At 36.9% G+C, this 24,746-nt stretch overlaps 1 protein-coding gene across 1 annotated transcript in view; it reads right to left on the bottom strand.

Moving 5' to 3' along the window:
* LOC131418922 (cadherin-10) overlaps positions 1-24,746 on the bottom strand; it is a 116,052-nt gene that overhangs the window by 41,152 nt on the left and 50,154 nt on the right. Inside the window, exons 2-4 of the mRNA XM_058563494.1 lie at positions 8,577-8,871; positions 6,896-7,015; positions 6,299-6,466 (exon numbers count right to left, since the gene is read on the bottom strand). Of these exons, the coding sequence (XP_058419477.1) occupies positions 6,299-6,466; positions 6,896-7,015; positions 8,577-8,871 (583 nt within the window). The remainder of the gene's footprint in view (positions 1-6,298; positions 6,467-6,895; positions 7,016-8,576; positions 8,872-24,746) is intronic.

Here is a 24,746-nt window from a genome sequence, read left to right as displayed (position 1 = left end):
GGCACCAGCTGGTTGGCTGGGACCCTGGCCATCTGCGTAACTGCTTTTGTAAACTTTTTCTCCAGGCCTGGACCTTCCTTCCTGATGTCTATTTTTTTCTTTTTTGGAATGGATTTGAGAGTCTTATCATATAGCATTCTCTGCTGTAATAAGGCAAAGATACCAGGACTAGCCTGGCCTCTGCAGATCAGATATCTCCTAATCACCGACTCTGGTCTGGATGAAAATCATTATTCTGACATTTTCCCAGAGTGGTTTAAAAAAAGGCCATTTGGGCACAAATCCTATTGTGCCGGTTGGTTTTTACCAAGCCCTACAATGATCAGGTTCCAGTAATTAATCTTTTCGTAGACCTTTGCCACGAAGCACATCTTGTTTTTCTGATTTCAGGGAAAGAAGGAAGGAAATGTGGTGAAGGAGACTAAAACATTCAAGTGGGAATACGAAGTAGTTTCATTTAAGGTGAGGAAGTGTGACGTTTTTCTCTGTTAGCAAAATTCAAGGACCATTGAATGACTGGCTGGAGAGCAGGAAAATTTGCTCTGGAGTCTTCATTCATGGAAGTGTTCATTTGTTCATATGAGGTAAGTGCATCATTTTGTTTTGGTCATCAAGCTTATAGGTCTCTCCAGGCTTAAGGTACTTTTATTTAATCTTTGGTTGGCCATAAAAGAACAGCTGCACAGCATCAGAGCAAGGAAAACAATAAGATCAGAAACAATAGATACTCTCCTTGAGAAGGAAAAGAGAAGGAGAGGAAATCCATATGTATTAAGAACCTAGTTTATGTTACAGTTACTACTGAAGATATTTTATCTATGTGACCTTATTTCTTAATTGTAACACTATAAGTATTGTGTATGTAGGAACTGAGCTCTACAGAAGCCAAATTGCCTAATTTTATGCGTTTTCAGGTTTTGAAATTATTCAGGCCTCCTCAGAGAAGCCTCCCCTATTCATCCTTCCTAAATGGGCACCCCTGTCATCCTCTAGTCCTTTAACTGCTTTATGTTCTTCAGAGCACTTAGCGCACGGCTAGATGTCTTATTATATACTCATGTGGTTATCACTTTACTGTCTACACCTTCAACCAGAAGCTCAGGTCCCTTATTGGCTACTGTAGCCTAACTCCTGCTTAGAGCCTGGGATATAGAAGGCTCTCAAAAATTGTCTACTGATCCATTCTTAATCCAGGATTTCTAACTACTACAGTATATTCCTTTTCTATTGTATTTTCTTGTTTATCTCAGCTTCTTAAAGTGCAAGCATTATTTTGATCCTCTTCTGTCTTTCTTTTATCGCTCAACTTATTATCTTTCAGCTTCTTCCAAAATGATTTCTACTAAAACCAATTGGGAAAGATTATCCACAATTACCCCCATTATGTCAATTCTAGTAGCTGCCATCCAGTGCTGGTTTTGTTGGACTTCTTCAAAGCAATTGTCATTTTTGTTCTTTCCATCCTTTATTATTCTGCTTCTTTTTAGAATTATAAAGTTATACAAATATATAAAAAATAGGAAATATAGAAAAGCAAACATTAATAGCATCTATTATTTCATCACTAAAGAGAGCGTTCTGCTCTCATTGCTTTGAAGCACGTCCTTTACCATTTTCTTTTTTTCCTGCGCAGAATATGCTCTTTCATAAATTGTAACTTTGCTAATTTCCAACTTCATGAACTCACTTTCTTTTCCTATCCTTATGTCTTATATAGTTTTAAGAAAGGAGTTAATCAAAAGATAAGGTCTCTGAAAAAAGCTTCTACTGTAGAGGATGCACTCATCCACTAACCCCCGTATTTGGATAAGTGCTGTTCCTCTGTACGCCCACCGCATTCTGTGCATAGTTCCTTTACCACACTTATCATCTCATATTGAAACATTCTCTCCCCTGCTAGACAATAAGCCACTCATAACAAGGAATCAAGACTTATTAATCTTCATGTGCTTAATTGCAAACACAGTGCTTATCACTGGAAGGTAAGCAATAGATTTTTTTCTTCACTCATTGTTTTCAAAATTAAATCACTTGAAACGACCCAAGATTCTGAAATAATTTCAACAGAGACATCTTTTTAGAGTAAAAAATACAATTTAATATCTATAGCAAAAGAGTAGAAAATACTTTAGAACTCAGTTTTCAGGTGTACCTCAGCCTCTAATCCATTGCTTCTCTTTTAGAATCATACTAAGGTGCACATGTTATACTAATGTTCACACATTTATATACCTCTAAAACCAGAAGACCATAATGATAACTTAGGCCAGGCACACAGTTATGTGTTTGTTAATTGCAAGAATAATTTACTATTGCCAATGTTCCTGTGAGTGCAGAACTCTCTCATCTAATCTCCCACCAACCTCCTTCTTGTTTGGTATGATCCAGCCACACTGGTCTTCAGTTCTTGACATAGTACCATTCAATTTCCAACCTCAGGCTTTCTCACATGCTTTTCTCTCTGCTTGGAGGATTTTCCCATCTCTTAGTATGGGTGGGTCTACTCTGTTTAAAAGTGTTCCAGTGAAATATCACCTCTTGAATGAGACCTTCCCGTCTCCCCCCCCCCCCCCCCCGTTCCCCCATCACATAAATTTTCCTCTTTTTATTCAGGACTGAACCGATACTTTGTATGTATACAGTGTTTTTACTTATGTATGATCTGCCTCGCCTGTTCTAATGAAAGGTCATAGGGACAAAAAGCAGGGCCATTTTTTTTTTTTTTTTGCAAAGTTCATTTATCTCATTTCTAAAATAGTATTCTCAATAAATAATTTTAGTTAAATGAATTTATGATTTCACTTGAACAGATCCTCATATAACATATCAATTTCTCAACCTCAGCACTGTTGACATTTTGGGCCAGGTAATTCTTCACCATGTGAATTTTAAGGAGGTTTAGCAGCATTCCTAGCTTAGATGCCAGTAGCACCCACCAGTGGAGATAAGCCAAAAATATCTCAAGATGTTGCCAAATGTCCTCTAGGGGGAAAAACTGTCCCTGACTGAGAACCATTGTTATAGATCCATATAATGAAAGAAGCTAAACAATGAAGCGGGGCATCTGAGTTTTCATCCCTCCCTGTCTTCTTCAAATGACTGATATTTTTATCTTCCACAGATGCAGCATATGGGGAAATGTTGAATTTAGATCAGGCAATCTGCCTGGAAGTTTAAGTTCTGGTCCTACTTTTACAATATTGACTAATAGTAACAATAGAGCAGTATTTGAACAAATCAACATTATTGAACACATAGATACACCAGTGCCAGCCACTGAGTCAAGTGTTTCAGAGATATTAAATTATCCAGTCTTATACCACTCCATGGGTTATGCACTGCTATCCAGTTTTACTGAAAGGCATGGAAAAATAGAGAGGTCAGTTTAATTGATCAAGGTGAAAAAGCTACCAAATGAAGAAGAGCATTGGGACTCATGTAAAATACCTCCAGCTGTTCCATGGCAGCCACTAGCCAAGCCACTAACCCTCCGGCAGCGATTGACTGGAAATGTGGTTAGTCTGAACTGAGACTTGATGGAACTGGAAAATACTTGATGTAAGTGGGTATTTCAAAGAATTATGGGAAAAAAAGAATATAAAATATCTGAATAAGCTTTATATTGATATATTGATGATATGTATAAAGGATAGTGTTGGGTTAAAGAACGTATAGGATTAAAATAAATGTTTCCTGCTTCTTTTAACTTTTTTAATATGGCTGATAGAAAATTTAAACTTAAATACATGGCACACATTTTTGGTTTGGATTATATTTCTATTAGGCAGCATTGGTTTGTTCTCTTTATCAATTCCACTCTGAACCTCCTTTACTTTTTCTGTACATTGGGTATAATAATAATAACAATTGGTCTTTGCAGGTTAGTTGTGAGTTTTCAGTGGTGTGCTACATGTGAAAGTCTTCATAACCTGTGGAACTCTCTCCAAACTTTGGCTATTCAATGAAATGATATTAGAAATTAAAAACTAGTTTTCTGGATGTTAGATGACTTAGACTATCAAGCAACTTTCTAATTGCCGTGACTGAGTGTTCCCAATAGTAAGATATGGTTGCAAATATTCATAGCAGAAAAGATAATTGAGAAAATAAAAATCCGTAAATTATGTTTCCATCTATAATTAAAAAATAATGAGACAAGATACAGGATGCTCTAAAATTCCTCTAAATGTATTGTGTTGTACATCTGGACTTGGACATGGATTTCAACCCACCTCTGCCACTACTTACAGTTTAGCCTTAACGCCTATAACCTTTGTTTTCTCGTTTGTAGAATGGAGATCATAATACTGATCTGAATGATTGTTAAGATTTAAATAAAGTAGGGCAATAAATAACTTGGTACAGTGTCCAACAAAAATGCCATTCAGAAAATATAAGTTGCAGTGCTGCTTCTTTTTGTTATTATCATTACATTATTATTATTATTATTACTATCATTATTAAGTCTAGGCTTGTGTAATATTCCTACCAGATTCCAATCACAAATTCTGAGTTAACAAAAGGAAAAGAAATAATTATTGAATGAATTAATAAAGGTGTTAGATGAAAAAATAATAAAATGAATTTTCATTGGACATTATTGTCTTTTGAATGTCTAATTTTTCCACTTAATTAGAACGTATTAATTTTCTTATGGAAGGCATCATTTTTAAATGGACTGCATTTTAGACACATGTGTATATATGTACTTGAGCATTTAAAATATAATACTCCTCTTAATGGACATTTACTATTGATAAGATATTTTTTTCAGGAATATTTTTGCTCATTGTGGATTTTGCAATTAATCATTTATTCTCCCGGATTTGCATCTTTATTCTCCTGGTAACAAGCTCACACTAAGAGGTGGTCAGAAATACATATAAAATGTGAAATTTAAATTTTAATGTAACTAGGTATGTCTTTAGGCCTGTTCTAAAAGAACTATAAAGGACTATTATTGGTTTTCTTTTCCCCACCAATGCTTATAGGTAACCTGGAGCTGAAACCTGATTATTTGAAAAGGGCATAAATGAACACTCTTCTCTTTGTGTTTTGGGCCGAACACCACAATAGCAGACCTGAGGGGCATGTACCGTAAATATCTAACAAAAGAATCATCACAAATACATCAGCACGTGATTAGCCTGCTCAAGAAAATTCTATCTGAATTGTATCGTCTTTCCACACACATGATTTTAAACAATTCAATTCAAATCATGCACTATTAATAATCAAAGTTAGATAAAAATAGCATAGAAAAGAGGTAAAATGCTTTTAAACAGTCAAAATAATATTCAATTCTTAGACCATAATTTCTTCTGCATAATAGTCTTTAATGTAAAGATATAAATAACATAGAAAGCTATATTTTAGTATTTTATCACAAACGTATTTAAGCCAAAAACTAACTAAAATTGGGAGATCACTTTAGAAGTTAATATATAGCAAATGCTAAAAATTAAGGACATAGATCATACTCAAGCTTGCATTTTATGTCACATTCCTAGCAACACGAAATTTTATCTTGAAGCATAGGATCTTTAAGATTAGCAGGAAATTGGCTGAGTCTTGAGAGTGTCCATTAAGACCTAATATCATCGTCTCTAGCTGCATGTCTACCAAATCTGTGTAAGAAAGGAGAATACATACATGTATTATATAGTCAGAAGCTAACAGTTCTTAACCTATTTTGAAAATTTGAAAGGTTAATTTCATAGAACAAAATACATCTATAAATAGACCAGGAATACAAAATGTTTTAGTATGATGGCCATTCCAAACACAGAGATATTAAATGACAACATGACATGGTGATATTAAGTGCCAAATCTGATTAGTTTGTAAGATTCTCCCTATGTAGCTCTGCTTGGCTAATTCCTTATATTATGACAAATCAGATTTTTTTATTGAACAATTTTACCCTCAAATTAGGATCCTCCCTATTAAATTCTAAGTGGAAATAAACATACTCATTGTAGATGTATGAGTTTGTTTTCCAGTAAAACATTATTTCCTTTTGCTAACTGAAAGAAATAGCTCTTAGATTACAATCATAAATGTAGAGCATATATATACACAGAGAAGTTTTTTGTTCACAGATCCCCCGTCTCCCAATGAAATATGACTGAAATATTTAATTTTTATCTTTTAATAACAGTGAATTCATCCACATATACCTTTCTTTTTCATTTTGGTAGCACATTTTCAACATGTTTTAAGTTAAATGATCATTTGCTTTTTTCTTTTGTTACTCTAAAGCTTTTGCCCTATAGAAACACCAGGAAATGCAGCTTACTCTGGGGGAAGCGAGGTGGGTTGTCATTGACGTCTGTCAGCGTGATGTTCACTGTGGTGGTCCCTGATAAGCCTCCCATCTGGCCGCCCATGTCTTTGGCCTGGATTACCACTTGGTATTGCTCCCTGTTTTCTCTGTTCATGTTCGGTAAAGCAGTCCTGATGATACCTTGAGAAAATATAAAAATTTTGTTATCCTCATTAAAATCTCAATTATTAGTTGATTAAACCCATAAATTGTATATCTAAAGTAGTGATTTTTGAAAGACAAAATATGTTTGCTATTAATCTTTATTGTCTAGAAATTGTAAAAGTGATTTGATGTAAATATTTCACTATTTGTGTTGTTTTTCTATTTCCTAAAGAACACCATATGTGCTCTACAGTGGCTTAAATCCATATGTAAAAACATAGAACAGGTAGACTTCCATAAGCTGATTCAGTCATTCAACTATGAGTTCTTAAATCTTTAAGTGTGGCATCATCACTCTTCTGTGAGTATTAATGTTAAGGTTTTGTTCTTATTTCCCGCCTTTTTTCTACTTAAAAAGATCATAAAGACTTTTAAATTAACAAACACCAATTCATGATTCCTGACCTGTTTCAGGCTCCACAGAGAAATACGGCTGCCCTTGAAGTATGCTGTAAATGACTCGGGCGCTGTTCCCATAGGAAGGGTCATCGGCATCTGTAGCGGTGACTTGCACCACAGAAGTACCTGAAGTATCCAAATTCAGCTTAGTTCTGCACAGTACCAAAGGAGGAGCAAAAGCACTGGTTTTCATGGAAGACGTGAATGATTTTTGGCTTTAATAATGACCTCTTAAAGAAACATTTACATATAATTTAGATGAAAATCACATACATACTGTTATTATAGGTAAACTCTGATTTCCACTACATATATACATAGCCAACAGATGTAGTCTATGCACACAATAGATAATGCTACAGTGTATCAAGTTATAATAAACGCGGTCACTTTACAAATGCTCAGGTTTGATACTTAAATTCATTTTCACATAATAGATTTGTTTTGTGTAAAGGGCATATCTAATCACAAAGGAGTAAGTATGCTCTTCTTTCCCCCTCTCCACTAATTAACTATAAAAATAATTAACATCTGCTCTAGAATACAATTTTATGAATAGATTAAATTCTAAATTTAGAAACAATCCAGGATGATCCCAAGTTCCATGAACTATTAAAAGGTATTTAATAAAGTTCAAGATATTTAGAAGGGCTTTCTAATAAGGTGATTGCCAAAAGTCCTTGGGATTTAGTGAAGTAAATATTAAATAATAATCCTAGAACAATGTTTTTGAGAAATGCAGAGTTGAAAATTTGCTATTATAACTGTTACAAGAAAAAAAAAGTATCAGAATTGTTTCATCGGTCTATACAACTACTCCCACATTTGAGAAATGCATCTATTCTACTAAATCTAAATACATATTTGTAAAAATGTTATCACTGTTTCCTGATGTTTAATTTTCTCTCATTCTCCATTTAATAAAAAAATTAAAGCAGTCTTAACTTTCTTTGCTTACAAATACAACGTCTATTTATTTACTCTGCAAAGGGAAATTCCATTTTCTTAAATGTTATACTTCTAGTTTTTTAATGCTTTATGTCTTACAGAAAGTTACACAATTTAAGTTTTTAATTCTGTATCTATATGTGATTAGCTGTAGATTTTAAACTGGTTTATATGAATAAGAGATTTATACTGGCAGAGTTTTATATATAATGAAAGGATGTTTTTAAATGATGTTATAATGAAAGAATGTTTTTAAATATTTAATATGAGAGAAGTAGATAATCTAATCATTTTCATCATTCTTATTATCTAGATAATTCAGACAAACTCTTTAGGCAAATTATGACTAGAGAATATATGCAAAGATTCCATATTATGTCTATGGTGTTCTAAATGTACTTATATTTGGGGTCAAAATTTTACACAGCTGTCATCTAAATCCATGTGATGAAGAATTATATTTTCATAGTTTTCTACTATGTTCAATAGTATTTTCTTGGATTTTTGAGGAAAGTGTCTACTTATTTGTATTGTAAAGATTTACAAATCCATCAGAAGTGAAAAATGCATTCATCCTTTTTGTTCCTGATTCATTTCCTAAATGAGGTAATTAACATATATACTCTTAGTAGGGAATCAAAGATGATTTCAATTAACTGATCACAAAATTTTATGAATTTCTTGATAATTATTTTTCATACTTTTTGATGACCATCATGAATGTTGTACACAAACTTACCTACAACGGACATTTCAGGCACACTAGCTGTATAAATTTCCTCTGGGAACGTTGGCTCGTTGTCATTGATATCATGGATTTTGATCACAAACTCAGACTCTGGTTCTACTGGCCTCAAAGTTCTTCTGTTAATAGCTTGTGCACGTAGAGTATAAAAGGCCTTTTCTTCCCTATCAATTCTTCTTGTGGCATGAATGTCACCTGTTTTTTCATCAATAATAAAAAGAGTACCAGCTCCATCTCCAGATAAAATATATTTGAGTGATCCATCTCCTTTATCTTGGTCTGAATGAAGCTAGGGGAAATAAAAAAGAGCATATCCATGATAATGTCTAAAAGTACATAATGCTGAAAGAATTCAAAGAAGGTCTCTCATGTCCCATCACTGAATAATGGGGTCACTTATCTTAGTTCTTGAAATGAGAGTTGAATAAGTATGATTGCACTCTTCTATATACTTTAAACAATAGGACTAGCCTTTCACATATCAGTGGGATTTTTTTGTCCAAATGGAAAAAAGTAATAAAAAAAACCAAACACAGCTCCCATCTTTGCTTTGCTTGGTAAATAACCATTTTCATAGGCAAATAACTCCTGAAAAAGACATAAGTCATCAGTCTTGACATGCTGGTGTAAACATTGCTTCTCTCATCTATTTCTGTGAGTGGAAAACTCTTTTACTTTTGTATTATGCAGGAAATTCATCTCCTATAAACTTATGATTTGTTATTGCATTTCCATTGGGGTATTAATGATATCTTAAGAACCGTGAGACAGGCAAAGTTATATGAGACACAGCTCCTATATGAGAAACACTATGCATCACTTTTTGGCTTATACAAAAGACAGTGCCTGCCCCACAAGTATTTGTGGGGCTCAGAGTAAGAGTACAAATAGATGTCTATATAACACTTGGCTATATATTTTAAAGTTATAAATCAAGTTAATAAACTATAAAATAAAATACGTTCTATCTAGCCTCCTACCTTGTCAAGTCTGTCTTCTTAACAACCTCAAACAACAAGTTCTGTGAAGGAACAAGGCAATGTAGGGCAAGTCTGTTTCTTGCCCCCTTGCCTATGCCCACAACTCTAATCTTCCAGAATCCAAGTCATCACATCAAAGAGCATACATTCATGTGGACATCTCAGCCCAGTGCACACCCCAACCCAGTGCCAATGCTAGCCCAGGAGCCCATGTGTCATGGTAAAATTCCATTTATGTTGTCTTTTAATAGAGGCCCACTGGGCCAGCCCTCAAGGTTAAGGGTGCGTGGAACAGTGGGTGAGTCTGGCTTTTGGGTGATTGACCTGGAGAAGAGACCCTTCTTGGACCTAGAAGCAAGCTCAGGAATTTTTTGGCAAGGAATAATGGGTCCCAAGTAGCTTGACTATGGTCTGGAAATGGCTGTGTGGGTTCCAGATGTGAATATCCCCTGCCTCCCATGGAATTCTTACCCTGAAGGGAGGAGCTTAGCCATTGGAGGAACAGAACGTGGCTTTGTAAAACACAAGGATTGTAAGTTTTTATTTAATTATACCCCCAAACCCATAAACATTTTCTATGCTATGATCACAGTTTTATTATTTGCAATAAGATATTATGCTTTTTAAGTTTTTATTTTGTTTTTAATTAGATAAGAAATACAAAAACAATGCGTAGATTTTCTAAATTTCTACAAAGCATTTATTATAACTTAGATATCATTACCAACATGTTTTCTTTTTAATGTTCATATAAAATGTATTCATAAACCAGAACAGGCACACCAACCTGTAGCCTAGAGAATTAAAAATTGGAGACAATAGCGTTCAATTATGCAAAAAATTGTAAAGAGTTTGATATTTATCTAAGTAGGTTTTATTTTTGCTCTTTAGACTACTTGCACCTACAAACATTTTCATCTAATTATGTCTAGAAATATTAAATTGATGACTTTCTATTTAAAGAAAATTTTGTTTCTTTTTCTTTATGGGAGCTTATGTCAATGAACTTGACTGTGAAACATTTTTATATGGACATCAAAACTGTTTAAATTAAATAAATATTTAAACACACACACATATGCCTAATACATTGTATCACTGGTTATTGTTGGGTCTTCAAAAGCAGTCTATTTTTTGGTTAACTGTTTGTAGTAATTAGCATTTAGCCATCAAATTTAGATCAAACTCCATTTTTCTGATTTCTGGACAAATAACTAATTATTATAGATATAATGGATAAAGAAAACCCCAAACGGATATGTACTTTGGAGAAAAAGATAAAGAAGTCAGGTAACAAATAGTTTTTCACTACATTTTTAGCTATTCATAAACAACAAAGTAAGGTTGAAAAACTCAAGAAATATCTGCTTTTAACTAAAAAGCTCTCAGAAGTAACATAAGACTGTGTTGTCCAGGGAACCATTCTCAAAAAGTCACAAGATTGATGCTTTTTAGTAATTGAAAATGCACATAGTTGCCGGGAAACTTTCCAATTATATTAATGTGCAACACAGTGGCAATTTTCCAAATGGCAGATATAAGCGTTACATATTTCTTGTTCTGTCTGGGAATCAAAATAATTCAAGAAAAGATTATTGATATTATCAATCATTTGATCAGATAACTGTGGATTGCAATAGACAGTTATGACATTTATTGTCTATTCATTCAACAATTTTAATTGAGAAATATTTCTTTACTCTCATAAGAATCAGGTACTTCTAAAAGTAAATCAACAATTCCATTCCAGTTCTATAGAAGATTCGAACATTGTGTGTAATGAAAATTCACAGGACAGCCCCTAAACGAGCCCACAGGAATGAGTGAGGATTTCCCGAAGCATATAACACCTAAACTACTGATAAAGAATGAGTAGAAGTTTAAATCTGGGAAATTTTTTGCATTTTACAAATTTTGCATCTCATAAAGAATGCTGGATGAATATAGAACACAGATTCAAGGTGAAGAAGGATATAAGGCAAGCTGGGAATCATTAAGAACGTTCTGTTATTCTACTCAGTTGGACATGTAGAAAACTTGCTAGTATGTTGAGATTTTAATTTTTATAAAGCTCAGTTCTGGAATATGAATCACAGCAGGATTCTTACCTTCACTTATACTACAGAGAGTGAAAATTAAATCTTGTAATTGGACCACATACTGTGGGAGTTTCTATTGGATTAGAAAATTGAACATGGTAGCAGGGAATCAAAGAGATGAGGGTTGGAAGTCAGACTGTGGTTGTGAGAATCAGAAATGAAGAGATTTCTACTTTCTCCAATGGGAATATAATTAAGAGAAACAAATTAGGCCTACAAATTTGTAAGTGTTGGTCTTGAGAAGCCAGACTTATAAGAAATCTTTCTTGAATCATTAGAGCTTGCATAAAAGAAAAAAAGTACCTTCTTTTCTTACAAAGGGAAACAACTGAACACTAATACTAGAATAAATGACCAAAATGACCGTATCTGAGGACTTGACTTTAGCTTATGTTTATGGAAATATTATTTAAATAAACATATTTAAGAACTAGACAAGTAAAGAAACTATAACAGATATTTACTATATCGATGCCTTTCTAGAGCTCCTGAGACTTGGGGAGTTGCTTCCTCCCCCAGAGGAAACTGATGGGAAACAAGAGATAATTAATAACAGGTACATTGATGATGATTATTTCCTAACAGTTACAGAAAGAGACCAATGGACGAAGTTCTTTAATTATAGTTTCCCGCCTAAGCTCCCCCTCTTCCTTCTTAAAGTTCTCTGTATTATGTTAATTATCTCTTCCTTTTCATACTTTTTCCACCCTTACTTACCCTGACATTGTATTTCTCTCTCATTCCTTGTGTGTATGATAGAATTTTATTTCACATTCCACCTCATTTACAAAGTAATGATCAGGCAAGGGTTAGTTCTTAAAACTATAGCTTTCTCATTACTTTTCCTTTTTTTACTTGGATCTTAGATATCGATACTCGGATTTATTAAAAATTTAATTGAACAAAATTAATTGTTTGTGTTACTGAGAAGTGGGATTATGGATCGTGTGCCGAATAACTCACAGCATCTCCTTTGAAATAACTTTTCTATTGATTTGACCTTGTGCTATTTTATTATGTGAGACATTAAGTTTTCTTTAAACATAGAAAAAATGTCAGAGTATTGTGGCTTTAGTTCCTCAGTAACACCTGTTCTCCGGTGTGAAACATTTGTGCCACAAATCATTGAGAAGAATTTTATGTTAATACTGACCTTTTCTTTCCTTGAGGAAAGCCTATTAAAAATTCAGAACCTGCTGTGTTCCTTGTAAATTCACAAGCAGATAAAGGACACGGCAAGACGCATGACGATTAAGAAAAATAGAACAACTGGGACTGTGCTGCATATTAAAAGTCATTTTCCTATTATTTAACTTTTTTATTTAGATGTGCTTAATTATAACTCATTTTCTTATATTGAGTAGATTAATAATTAAAACTAAACAATTCATTAAATTTAAAGAAATATTTTAATGAAAAATTATTTAATGAAGGCCTGGTAATTTTAAATGTGGCAGGTTTCTGATGATTTTGTAACATTTCATGTAAAGCATCATCTTAAGATATTTGTCTAAAACAAAGTTTGTAAGCTAAAAGAGGTCTTGTGGCTTATCTAGTTTAAGGCCATCTTTTTTTTTTGAGGAAGAAACTGAAATCCAATCAATTTTTTATCATACAGATGTTAAATTAAGATAACACTTCAGGATAGGTGCTATGTTGGTGGAACATTTACCTCTTAATATCAATTCATTTTTATTTTTCAGTTCCTCATATTAAATGAGGAAATACCATAAAAAGCAATCAAAGTATTTATCTACAAAGTACAGGAAATTTAAGTAATTTGTTACCAGAAGGATAACTGATAAAAGATTTACCTTATATTTTCACCCTTGGCTGGAAGAAAAATAAACATGTTTTAAAAAGTGAAGAACCATATTTGTCAATACTGCCAGTAAAAGTCTGATTACTAGTTCAGAGGAATTTATATTGTTGTGTCAGCTTCTTTTTCATTCAGAATATTGATACCTTTATGCATATTGGTAATTGTTGGTATTTGATTCCATTGCAAAAATTGGGAAAAGACAATAGAGAAAATGAGAATTATATCTGTAGATTTATATTAGAATTTTTTTATAATGGTTAGACTAGTTCTTTAAAGGATAAATTTTGATGAATGAATCACAGGGACTATAACATTTACTGTCTGAGTTTGACAACTTCTCATTTTTGTGTGTGTGTACTCATTAACTTTTAAATTTGAGATATTTTTGAATAGATTTTCTAATGTACAGTGATAATTTTATGCCTGCTCTTCTTTCAAACAGCCAATGTATGCTATATTTGTTTTAAAAAATTCAGAATATGGCAAATACACTATGCTATTCTGGTAGCATCATCATTAGCATTTTGCTCTAATTGCTCTAGTGAGTAACATAATATCAAATGGAAAATGAGGCACTGAATCAAATAACTTTAAATTTGCATCCAATGAAAAAATACTAGTGAAGATGGCGCAACATCAGAAAGCCGATGACAGCATGCTAAAGCAAGTAAACACAATCTGGTCAGAAATAAGTAGTTACTCATTTTGTTGAGACTGGGGGAAAAAGGGGAGGGGGTGGTAAAATTTGAATTGAAGTAGGTAAACCTTACAGAGGAAGACTGGGCATTATTTTAATATTAGTGATATAGGAAAATATTGACCAATGTCTAAGAATCCCAATGAAACAATTTTTCCATCAAGAATGGAAATGGGGAGGAGAAATAAATGGAATGGATGGTAAAAACAATTATAATAACTTAAAAATACTCCGTATATATGATTTGGATCAATGAATACTTTTCTGAACAATTTCTGGGACCAGAGGCAACCATAGAGGATTAAATGGTGGATGGACAATGATGTCTGCATAGCTTAGGTTCTGGGAAAAAAATTAAGTGATTTATTTTCCACATTTGAGAGGGTTCTCTAGAGATCTCCTCCAGGAGGAAAAATCCCAGTGGGGTCTGGCTTCAATAACTAGGGATTCCTTTTCCCATTTGGTCTTCCAAGAGTGCAGCTTGTTCAAAGTTGGCCTTGTGAGTATGGGTCGCCCCAACTGGTAAATCTAACCTAAGATCATTCTGGAGTTTTGAAGCCTCTTTTTGAAGCCATTAGGAATTACTCAAGACAGATTTCTTTGTAAAGAGTGCTATAAAATTCAAGAAAACATCTCCTGCTAGAATTGCTGCTAACTCATGTCTTGAAGTGTCTCAACTAGGGTACATTTCTTTGCCAGTACTGTAACGAGACCCAGATCACATTGAAGGCGTTTATTTAAGTTTTTCATAGACATACTTTTACAGGGCATTCCCTGCTTCAAGACCTTAAATGGTGTGTATGACACACAGTAGACACATTCTTTCTAATGTATTAGTTTATCCTTTCTAAAGAAAGTTATTGGGAAATGTTGTAGAAAAGGTTCATATTCTTTTAGAAGCCTGGCATCTTCCTTCTTATAGTTTTGAAAATCACTAAATTATGCAAAGTATCCCATTGTGGTGTGAAAATGACATTGCACATTTTACCCCGTATTTTTCCCCACAACTTGAAGAAGTCTTCTTAAGCATGTTGGATTTATAATATAGAAATATATGTAAGTATATGCCCAAAAAGTTTTTAAGTAAAAGAAAAATATTTAAAACCAAGAGATTCATCTTTGATTAATAAGGTGAAAAGAAATTAGAGAAGAGTTAATAAAGGCCTATCACTTCTTTTCAATGGACTACACAGGGAGCTGAGAATCTCTCCTCCTTCCTTTTCACCAAGAAAGCTGTGATGATAGGAGGTGTGAAAGGAAGGAGAGGGCTGGGGATAGGTATTCACCGAAGGAGGTTATTTAAATAAGTATTTCTTGAATTGGATTGAACTAAACTAAATTGAAGAGTGTGATGAGAATTTCAGGTGTGGTATTTTAGATTTGGAGATTCTGGAGTTCTGGAGATTTTGCCACAGAGGCAGTATTTGAAGCTGTTGGGTTTCTAAGGCTTGTAAAGATGCTTTTATCTTTAAAGCTATAGAGTGACAAGTATATGATTGGATGCCCAAAGGAGAGGGACCAGGCAGCTGCTTGCTGTCTCTAGGGTCTATGGTCAAAGAGGGGAAAAATGAAAAGAGGTTGGGATCTTTACATTTATTGGATGTTTTGAGGCACTGACTGAAATGAGAATCTAAAGAAGTGCTACGGATGCCATCCTAGGAAAAACATTACCTATACGTATATGTGCATGTGTGTGTACAATATACAAAAACTATGTTATATGCAGTACCAGGGAGTACAAATATCCCCTGAAATACAACCAAAGAGCACTAAATAAAAAATTCCTATTATAGGTCGACTTTCTATGTTTTTCCACAAAGAAGGGAATTGAGAAATCGAAGTAGATGTTCTCCTCAGGAAAGGGGATTGCTCATTTGGCTGAGAGACATTCATATCTTCATCAAATGAAGAAAATTAGTCCCCAAATTTATCAGACAATACCATGCCTCTATAACTTGTCTCTTTCCTCACTAACTTGATTATCTACCCTGCAAATTCTTACTCATCTTTAAAGATCCTATTTTTATGCCTTATCTCCTATATGAAGCACTTTTTCAAACTCATGTAAGGGTGAATTAACCTCTCTTTCTTTTGTGCCCCAGTTATAATTTGTGTGTGTCTGTATGAATGTATATATAAAATATAAAATTATATGTGTATATACACACATAAAATATATATAATATAAAATTACATATATGCGTATATATATAAAATTTTATAACACCTGTACAAATTTTGAACTATTATTTTTATATGTCTTACGGAACTACAGACATATTTATTTTGAGGATAAGAACCAAGTTTTCGGGGCCGGCCCGGTGGTGCAAGCAGTTAAGTGCACGCGCTCCGCTGTGGCGGCCCGGGGTTCGCCGGTTCGGATCCCGGGAGTGCACCATCACACCACTTGTCAGGCCATACTGTGGCGGCATCCCATATAAAGTGGAGGAAGATGGGCATGGTTGTTAGCCCAGGGCCAGTCTTCTCAGCAAAAAAAGAGGAGGATTGGCAGATGTTAGCTCAGGGCCAATCTTCCTCACCAAAAAAAAAAAAAAAAAAGAAAGAACCAAGTTTTCTATTCTTTTGGACTCCTAACATTTCACGGTACATAATACAGAATTATTTATCTGTAGAAGGAAATGGATATCAGAGTCAAATGTCACAGGCCTGAGGAATAAAGAGTTCATTTTGTGTTGCTTCTTTGGAAAGGCTGAATATTCTGAATGGAGGAAAATGGAATTAGAAGTCCATAATGAAAAGTGGGAATCTGCAATTACATTATAAGTATAAATGTATGTAAAGAAAATCTTATTCTTCATATTGAAAAAGATTGGGGCTGTAAGTTATATAGAAATTCCAGTTAACCATAGGATTGGATCAGTGGAATATGATATATACATAGATCGCCAGGGGACAAATCTAAATTTTTCAATCAAGAACCAGGGATAGAAATGCAAATCCAAATTTGTCTCTGAAACCGTATGATAAGTCATCATAGACATCTGCAATTTATTTTAAGAGTAGGATAAGGTAGTTCAGTAATAATAATAGGACAACATTCCCACTGACAACATAAAGAACAGCCAGACAGATTACAAAAACAATCATATTGCCAAGGCCAAGTTGCTCTGTAAACAACAAGAACTGAATGAACTAAAATCTGGGTGGGGGGGATTGTTCAAAGGTGAACTTGTCACTGACTACCTGCCTGAAAAACTCAAAGAAGGTTTTGGAAGCACTTAATTCTTTCTCAAAGGTGTTTTTTAGTTATGTTAAGAGATGCAATCACCAACCACCCTGAGCCAGTCCAAACCCCACCACAAGAGTGATGCCTGTGCAGATGGGCTGAGAAGTGTCCAAGAGTCACCTTTTTTTCATTTTAATGTTAAGATCTCCACCCCAGGAGGAGCTTAGGCCTTATTACCATAACATGCGACATATGTGGAAGCATGTTTTCAACCTGTGCCTGTGTGAGCGAATACCCACCTCTAAGTGTGATAATGAAACCTCTCTTTTGAATATTCATTCTCCATCTGAAATAAAAGGTTCCTGTTTCTCCCTTGTTTAGGAGCCACGGATTTCAAAGCGATTCCCTGTGGGTTCTTTATTTGCTGCAAATAAATTTTACTTTGTGTGACAACTACTTCTGGTGAAGGCTTTGATTTCAACGCAGCGAGAAGTGAACCGACTTTCGTTCAGTAACAAAATTTCGTGACCATGAAGGGACTTCTGTCCCTCTGAGGTTCCAGCCCTCTGGTCACCTAGTCAATGGACAGAGCAGCAGGCTGCATCAGCATGCTTAGGCTAACCCATTCACTCTACTGGAGGTTGAGGGGTGGATCTCAAAAGGAGGACTCTCTTCTTGGTGCTTGTGCTGCTGGCATGATGTCACTGCCCCATGGGGAGACCCAGCAGCTGCACTGAGTGCTTTGCTCAAGGATCTCTTGACGGACACAAGTGGTGCTGACCCCAAGACACAGCTATAAGAGTTAAGTTGTTCTCACAAAGTCTGTTTAAGCCTGGCTTATAGAATTGAGGGATTGCATGACCTGGCCATTGGGAGGCCTAAAAGCCTTGGGTCTGGCATAATGGGAGCAATTCAACCCTTGACTTGTCTTTCCTGAAAGTTCAAGTCCTGGAGTGACAAGGTATGCATTTGAGGCTCCTCTGGACTCACTGAGTCAGTTGTTTGTGGGTGTGAAGCCCCTCTGGAGTCAATGAGTCTATCTTTTTGGTTGGGGATGCCTGACATTGACCTTGTTTCTCTATAGTCTGGCTTTTTGGACTCCTAGGTCCCCCTCTTTTCCTTGCCTTCTTTACTGGCAGTCCCTGGGTGAAACCAGCTTCCACCAGTTTTATTTTCCCTTTCATTCTCTGCTAAAGGACTTCCACTGGTCTCCTTTCCCTCCCACAACACCTCCTCAGGTCTCAGTGAGGTACTTTTGTCTCTTTAGTCATCTACTTATGGGATTTGGCCAACAAAAGGGAGGACCTCTTCCTGGGCCTTTTTCCCAGTCAACAGAAGATCTTGCAACTTAGCTCATTCTTTTCTTAAAGCGAGAAATTCAGTCTGAAATCTTATACCTTAGTCAGGCCTCTCCAGACCCTCTGCCCAGTCCACTTCTTTGGCACTGTCTGGGGGGAGCAGGAATTCTAGAGGTGTCCCTTATAGACAGCTCTCAAGCCCTGGTACTTGACCTTCTAACATCCACTTGGACATCCAACCATCAGCTCTTACTTGGCTTGGGTCTGGTTTCAGGCTACTAGAGTGCTAAATTTCTGGGCAAAATCTTGTGGCATCTGTATCACCACTAACCATTATATGTTGCCTCTGGGAGGCTGGAAACAGACCATAAGAAAAGATTCTAGAATATGGGGATGGGGCAAGCTCCATCCCAGAGAAGAGCCCATTGGGCTGCATATTGCAGAATTGGAAGGCCTTCAGGTATTCCCCATTGATCCAAAAGTAGATGATCCTTTTATGTAACACAGTCTGGCTGCAATATTCAATGGAGGATGGGGAAAAATGGGCCAAATATGGGACGCTAAATTTTAACACCATACTACAATTGGATCTATTTTGCAAAAGAACCAAGAAATGAGAAGAAATCCCCTATGTTCAGTGCTGCGTGGCACTATATCAAAATGAAGGGTTACAAAGAAAATGTAAAATTTGAAAATTAAAGATTGGACCTAAGACTTTGAAAATACTTCCCTTGTAACAAGATCTTTCTGATGAGGAGGACATGATCCTCCAAGTCAGGAAAGATGGGGCTAAGGAAAGCCACCCCAGAGTCCACCCCACTCACACACTCCAGCTTTGGTGCCACCATCAGGCCAACTGGTGACCTCCGAGAGATCTATTCAGACCACATCCCCACTCAAGCTGGAGGCTGTAACCCCAACGTCCCTAACCTCAGTGGATTCAAGGCCAAACCCTTTACTATCCCCACCAAGCAATTCCCCTACATGGAATTTGACTCTCCAACAACCAAAGACACTTTACTCTCCTCTTCCAGGTAGTACAACTAGATTAGGAACCAGTTACAAACCTGGGATATATCCCCTGAGACAGCTGCCTGATGCCGAGGTGATACTTATTAATGTTCACGTCCCCCTTTCCACCTCTGATTTGTACATTTGGAAAGCACACACTAAACGATTGAGGGCTGACCCAGAGTAATTCATAAACCTGACAAAGGGAATCTTCTCCACACATAATCCAACCTGAGAAGATATTCAAAGCCTGTTAACTACCCTCCTCACAGCCAAGGAAAAGTCAGCTGTTCTGCTAGAAACTGGGGAACAAGCGGATAAAGAACGTGACTGAGGATGAGACATTCACAGGTCTGGTGAACAGGCTGTGCCAGGGACTGACCCTGGATGGCATCCTAAGGACCCTGATGATCAAGAAAAGTTAGGACATTTTTGGGGTCTGCTCTTGAGAGCCACGGAAATGGTAAGCTAGCCACCCATTAACCGGTCTAAATTAAGAGAGATCCAACAGGGCCCTGACGAAAGCTCCTCTGCCTTTTTACAGAGGCTTCAGGACTGCTTCCAACAACATACAAATTGGATCCCTGAAGCCCAGGGCAATACAGTGGCTCTTAACACCTATTTCATATCTCAAAGTGCTCCAGATACCTGTAGGAAACTCCAGAAGTTGGCTATAGGTCCTGATACTAATTTTGCACAGCTAGTAGAGGCTTCCTTTAGAGTGCTCAACAACTGGCATGTAACTGAGGATGAAAAAGAAGATAAAAAGATGAAACGCCAACCTGCCCTGCTAGCTGTAGCTCTCCACTCTACTCAAGGTAACCTGAGGGAAAGGAAGAAGACACCATGGGTGAGTATTCCCGGCCCCCACCAAGGGACCAGAAGGCCACCAACAAAGTTGGGGGCTAACCAGTGCATGCACTGCAAACAGGAAGGACATTGGCAGCGGGATTGTCCAAACCATCCCCATAGAGGGAGGGGATTGAACAAGACCGAGCCGTGGCAACTTCCCTAGACTATACATGAGATGTGATGGGGCTGTGGGGCTCCTCAGTTGGCTCTGGGCAACCAAATCCTCATCTCCCCTGAGGAGCCCCGGGTGACATTAACAGTGGGAGGAGAGCATGTTGAATTCTTGCTCAATACTAGAGCTACATTCTCAGTGCTGAATACCCAAAAGGGAAACCTTTCAAAAAGAAAGTGTGACATAAAAGGAGTATCAGGAAAAGGAAACACCAAAAGGTTTCTGAACCAAAAGAATGCTGAAGCATTCTTTTCTGTATGTACCAGAATGCTCTGTTCCCCTTCTAGGGAGGGATATACTAAGTTAGGGGCCTCAGGAGACTGGGAACAAGATAAAGTAGAGATCAAAGTCCCTAAAAGTTGGGGAGTTGAGCTCATGGCCCTATTGCAAGATACACCAGCATTTGAGAAGGAAGAGATTCCCCCAAATGTTTTAAGTTGAGTTTACTCAAAAGTATGGGCACAAGGACAGGCTGGGTGAGCAGCCAGTGCCATACCAGTAAAGGTAAAATTGAAGCAGATAGATCACTGGCCCCAGGTAAAACAATACTCCTTGAAGCCAGAAGTTATAGGAAGAATCCTTCCTGTAATCAATAGGCTTTTATAACATATTGATCAGGCCATGTAGATCCCCATGGAATACTCCCATTTTATCCATTAAAAAGCCAGGAATAGCGGAATGTAGATTTGTCAACAAGGCTGTCCAAGACATACATCCTGTAGTGCCTAATCCATACACTCTGCTAGTTATCCTCCCTGGGGACAGTAGGTTCTATACAGTGCTGGAATTAAAAGATGCTTTTTTCTGCATCCCATTGGATCCCGAGTCCCAGGAGATATTTGCCTTTGAATGGGAGGATCCAGACTCCCACCAGAAGCAATGGTACTGTTGGACTGTCTTATCCCAAGGGTTCAAAAACTCTCCTACTATCTTCAGGGAAATCTTGGGCCAAGATTAAGGGAATTAAAATTTGAACAGAGTACTGTGTTATAGTTTGTGGATAGAATCCTAATAGCCTGCCCTACTAAGGGAATATCTGATAAAAATACTGTAATTATGTTGAACTTCTTAGCCAGTAAGGGATATAAAGTGTCTAAGGAGAAGTCATAAATATCTAAAGAGACTGTACAGTATTTGGGGTTTGTCATTTCAAAAGGGCAATGCAGCCATTCTCAAGAGAGAAAAATGATAATATGTCAACTTGCTCCACCAAAAACTCAGGTAGCTGTAAGGATTGTTGGGGATGGCTGGCTTTTGCCACATTTGGATCCCTAACTTTGGGTTAACTGTCAAGCCTCTTTATGATAAACTACAGGGGCCAGAAATGGACCCCTTTGAATGGGATAAGCTATGTGACCAAGCTTTAAATAAGATTAAAAATTTGCTAATGGAAGCACCTGCACTGGCCTTACCAGACCTGAGCAAAATGTTTGACCTATGTGATCATGAAAGCCAGGGAATAGCTACAGGAGGGCTAACGCAAATGTTGAGACCCTTAAAAAGAGCAGTAGTCTATTTCTCAAAGAAGCTAGAGACCGTGGTGAAAGGATGGCCCCCATGCTTAAGAGCTATAACTGCCACCTGCCTCTTAATCAAGGAAGCAGAAAAACTGACTATGGGCCCATCCATGATGGGGTGGACTCCCCATTAAGTCTCTAGCCTGCTAGAGACTAAAGGACATCCATGGCTATCCCAGAATAGAATACTACAATATCAAGCTATGCTGCTAGATTTCTCTCATATTTCTTTAAAACCCTGTCATACTCTAAACCCAGCTACCCCGCTCCTTGATTCCAGTGGGCCTAGTACCCTTGCCTACCCAGAAGTGATTGATCAGGTTTCCTCTAGCCACAGAAATCTCTGGAGCGAACTATTACCTAATGTAGAGGAAGTATGGTTTGTAGATGGGAGTAGCTTCATGAATAACGGACAAAGAAGAGCCGATTATGTAGCAGTGTCCCTGCATGCAACTGCAGAAGCCAAGGGGCTGACACCAGGCACCTTGCCTCAAAAAGCAGAAATAATTTCATTAACTAGAGCTTTGGAATTGGGAAAGGAAAAAATAATAACAATATACACAGACTCTAAGTATGCTTTCTCTGTAATTCACGCTTATGGAGCCATTCGGAAAGAAAAAGTACATCTTAACATTAGCAGTAAAGAAATTAAACATAGGCCAGAGATTCTTAAACTGTTAGAAGTGGTACAGGACCCCAATGAAGTAGGTGTGGTCCATTGTAAAGGCCACCACGGGGGAGAATGAGAGGCCATAAAAGGAAATAACTTGGCAGTGGCAGCTGCAAAAAGGGCTGCTATATCAGGAGATCTTCTCCGATTACCATTAATTCCCACTTTACCCTTCTATGAATTTACACTAGTGTATTCCCCTGATGAAGTAAAGGAAGCCACTACAAAGTGTTACCAGTTGTCTCCAATAGTTAAGGGCCAGATGATAAACCAATGACGGAAGATTTGGGTCCCCAAACAAACAGCTTAGGGCCTCCTTAAGAGTGCTCATGATTCTAACCATTATGGAAAAGAGACCTTAAATCTATGGCTGACGAAGGTCATAAGCACCCCAGATATAAAAGAAATTATTGAAAAAATAACTGAACGATGTGTTTATTACCAGAGGAACAATGTACAAACCAGACCTCCTGTACCTCCCCTGGCCAGAGCAACTCAAATTCAGGGAACTTTGCCAGGGGAAGACTGGCAAGTTGATTTTACTGTTATGCCTACAGCCCCTGGAGGGATACAAATACCTCTTGGTGTTTATGGATACATTTACTGGATTGATTGAAGCCTTTCCTTGTAGGTCGGAAAGGGCGAATGAGGTAACAAAGCTATTGTTAAAAGAGATAATTCCCCATTTTGGGTTGCCTAGATCAATTCAAAGTAACAATGTGGCAGACTTTATATCAAAGATAACCTCTGAAGTAGCCAGGGTTCTACAAATTAAATGGAGGCTACATGCTCCGTGAAAACTACAATCATCTGGAAAAACTGAGTGGGCCAATCAAACTTTAAAGAAAATCTTGTCTAAGCTGTGCCAAGAGATGCAGGAAAATTAGCTAACATTACTGCCAATAGCCCTCACTCTGATAAGGGCAGCTCCAAAAGGCAAACTGAAGCTTACCCCTTTGAAATGACCTGTGGGAGGCCATTCTCTAAGATTCAGATTCACTCACAAACCTGGACCCAGAGGTCTTCATGGCAATCAAACACATAATCAATCTAAAACAAGTGGTAGAGGCACTCAATATATATGGAAACTTTTGTTTTCCCTTGCCTACAGAGGTCAAGCTCCAAACATATGAACCTGGAGATTGGGTCTATCTTAAAACTTGGAAAAGTGGTTTGTCCCAAGATTGGCTAAATCTTATTTGGGTAGGGCCTTGCTTGGTGTTACTAACCATTCACTCTTCCCTAAAATTAGGAGTCAACCCTTGGATCCACCACACATGGGTAAAAAAGACACACATGCCTGAACATCAAGGGAGATCGTCGCAGACCATTGATGATGCCAAGTTTTCCTGAGAACCACTCTCTGATTTGAAACTGTTGCTTCAGTGACACCATAAAGATAATTAAGTCCCTATGACCTGTCAATCTACTCCTGTAGAAATACTGGGGATTACATTCATTATAGCCTTGTTCATAGCTTTAACACTTACACTTACCTGCGCCCCACCTGGGATACCCATAACAGAGCGCTTTGGCTCTTCTAATATGACTCACTCCTACTCCCAGTAGGAACATTAAAAGTTAGAATGGCTGTATTACCGTGGAATGTTATAGATAGTTATATAGTCATTGGTGCTTTCTTCTGTCGCATTATGGCAGAACAAGGAGGAGTCTGTGCCAAAGAAACTTGCTGTTTCTTTGTTAACACTAGTGGCACTATAGAAAAAAGGGTAACCAGGTTACTGGAAAAGGCCGCTTAGCTAACAGAAAAAAGCCAGCTAGACCTCACAGAACAAATTTGGAATAGAGTCAAACAAGCTCTTCCCAGCTTAACTTGGTTCCTCCCACTTTGGGGGCTC

The sequence above is a fragment of the Diceros bicornis genome, chromosome 20, assembly GCF_020826845.1.
Source record: "Diceros bicornis minor isolate mBicDic1 chromosome 20, mDicBic1.mat.cur, whole genome shotgun sequence".
Taxonomy (NCBI): domain Eukaryota; kingdom Metazoa; phylum Chordata; class Mammalia; order Perissodactyla; family Rhinocerotidae; genus Diceros; species Diceros bicornis.
This window is presented reverse-complemented; position numbering and strand designations above follow the sequence as displayed.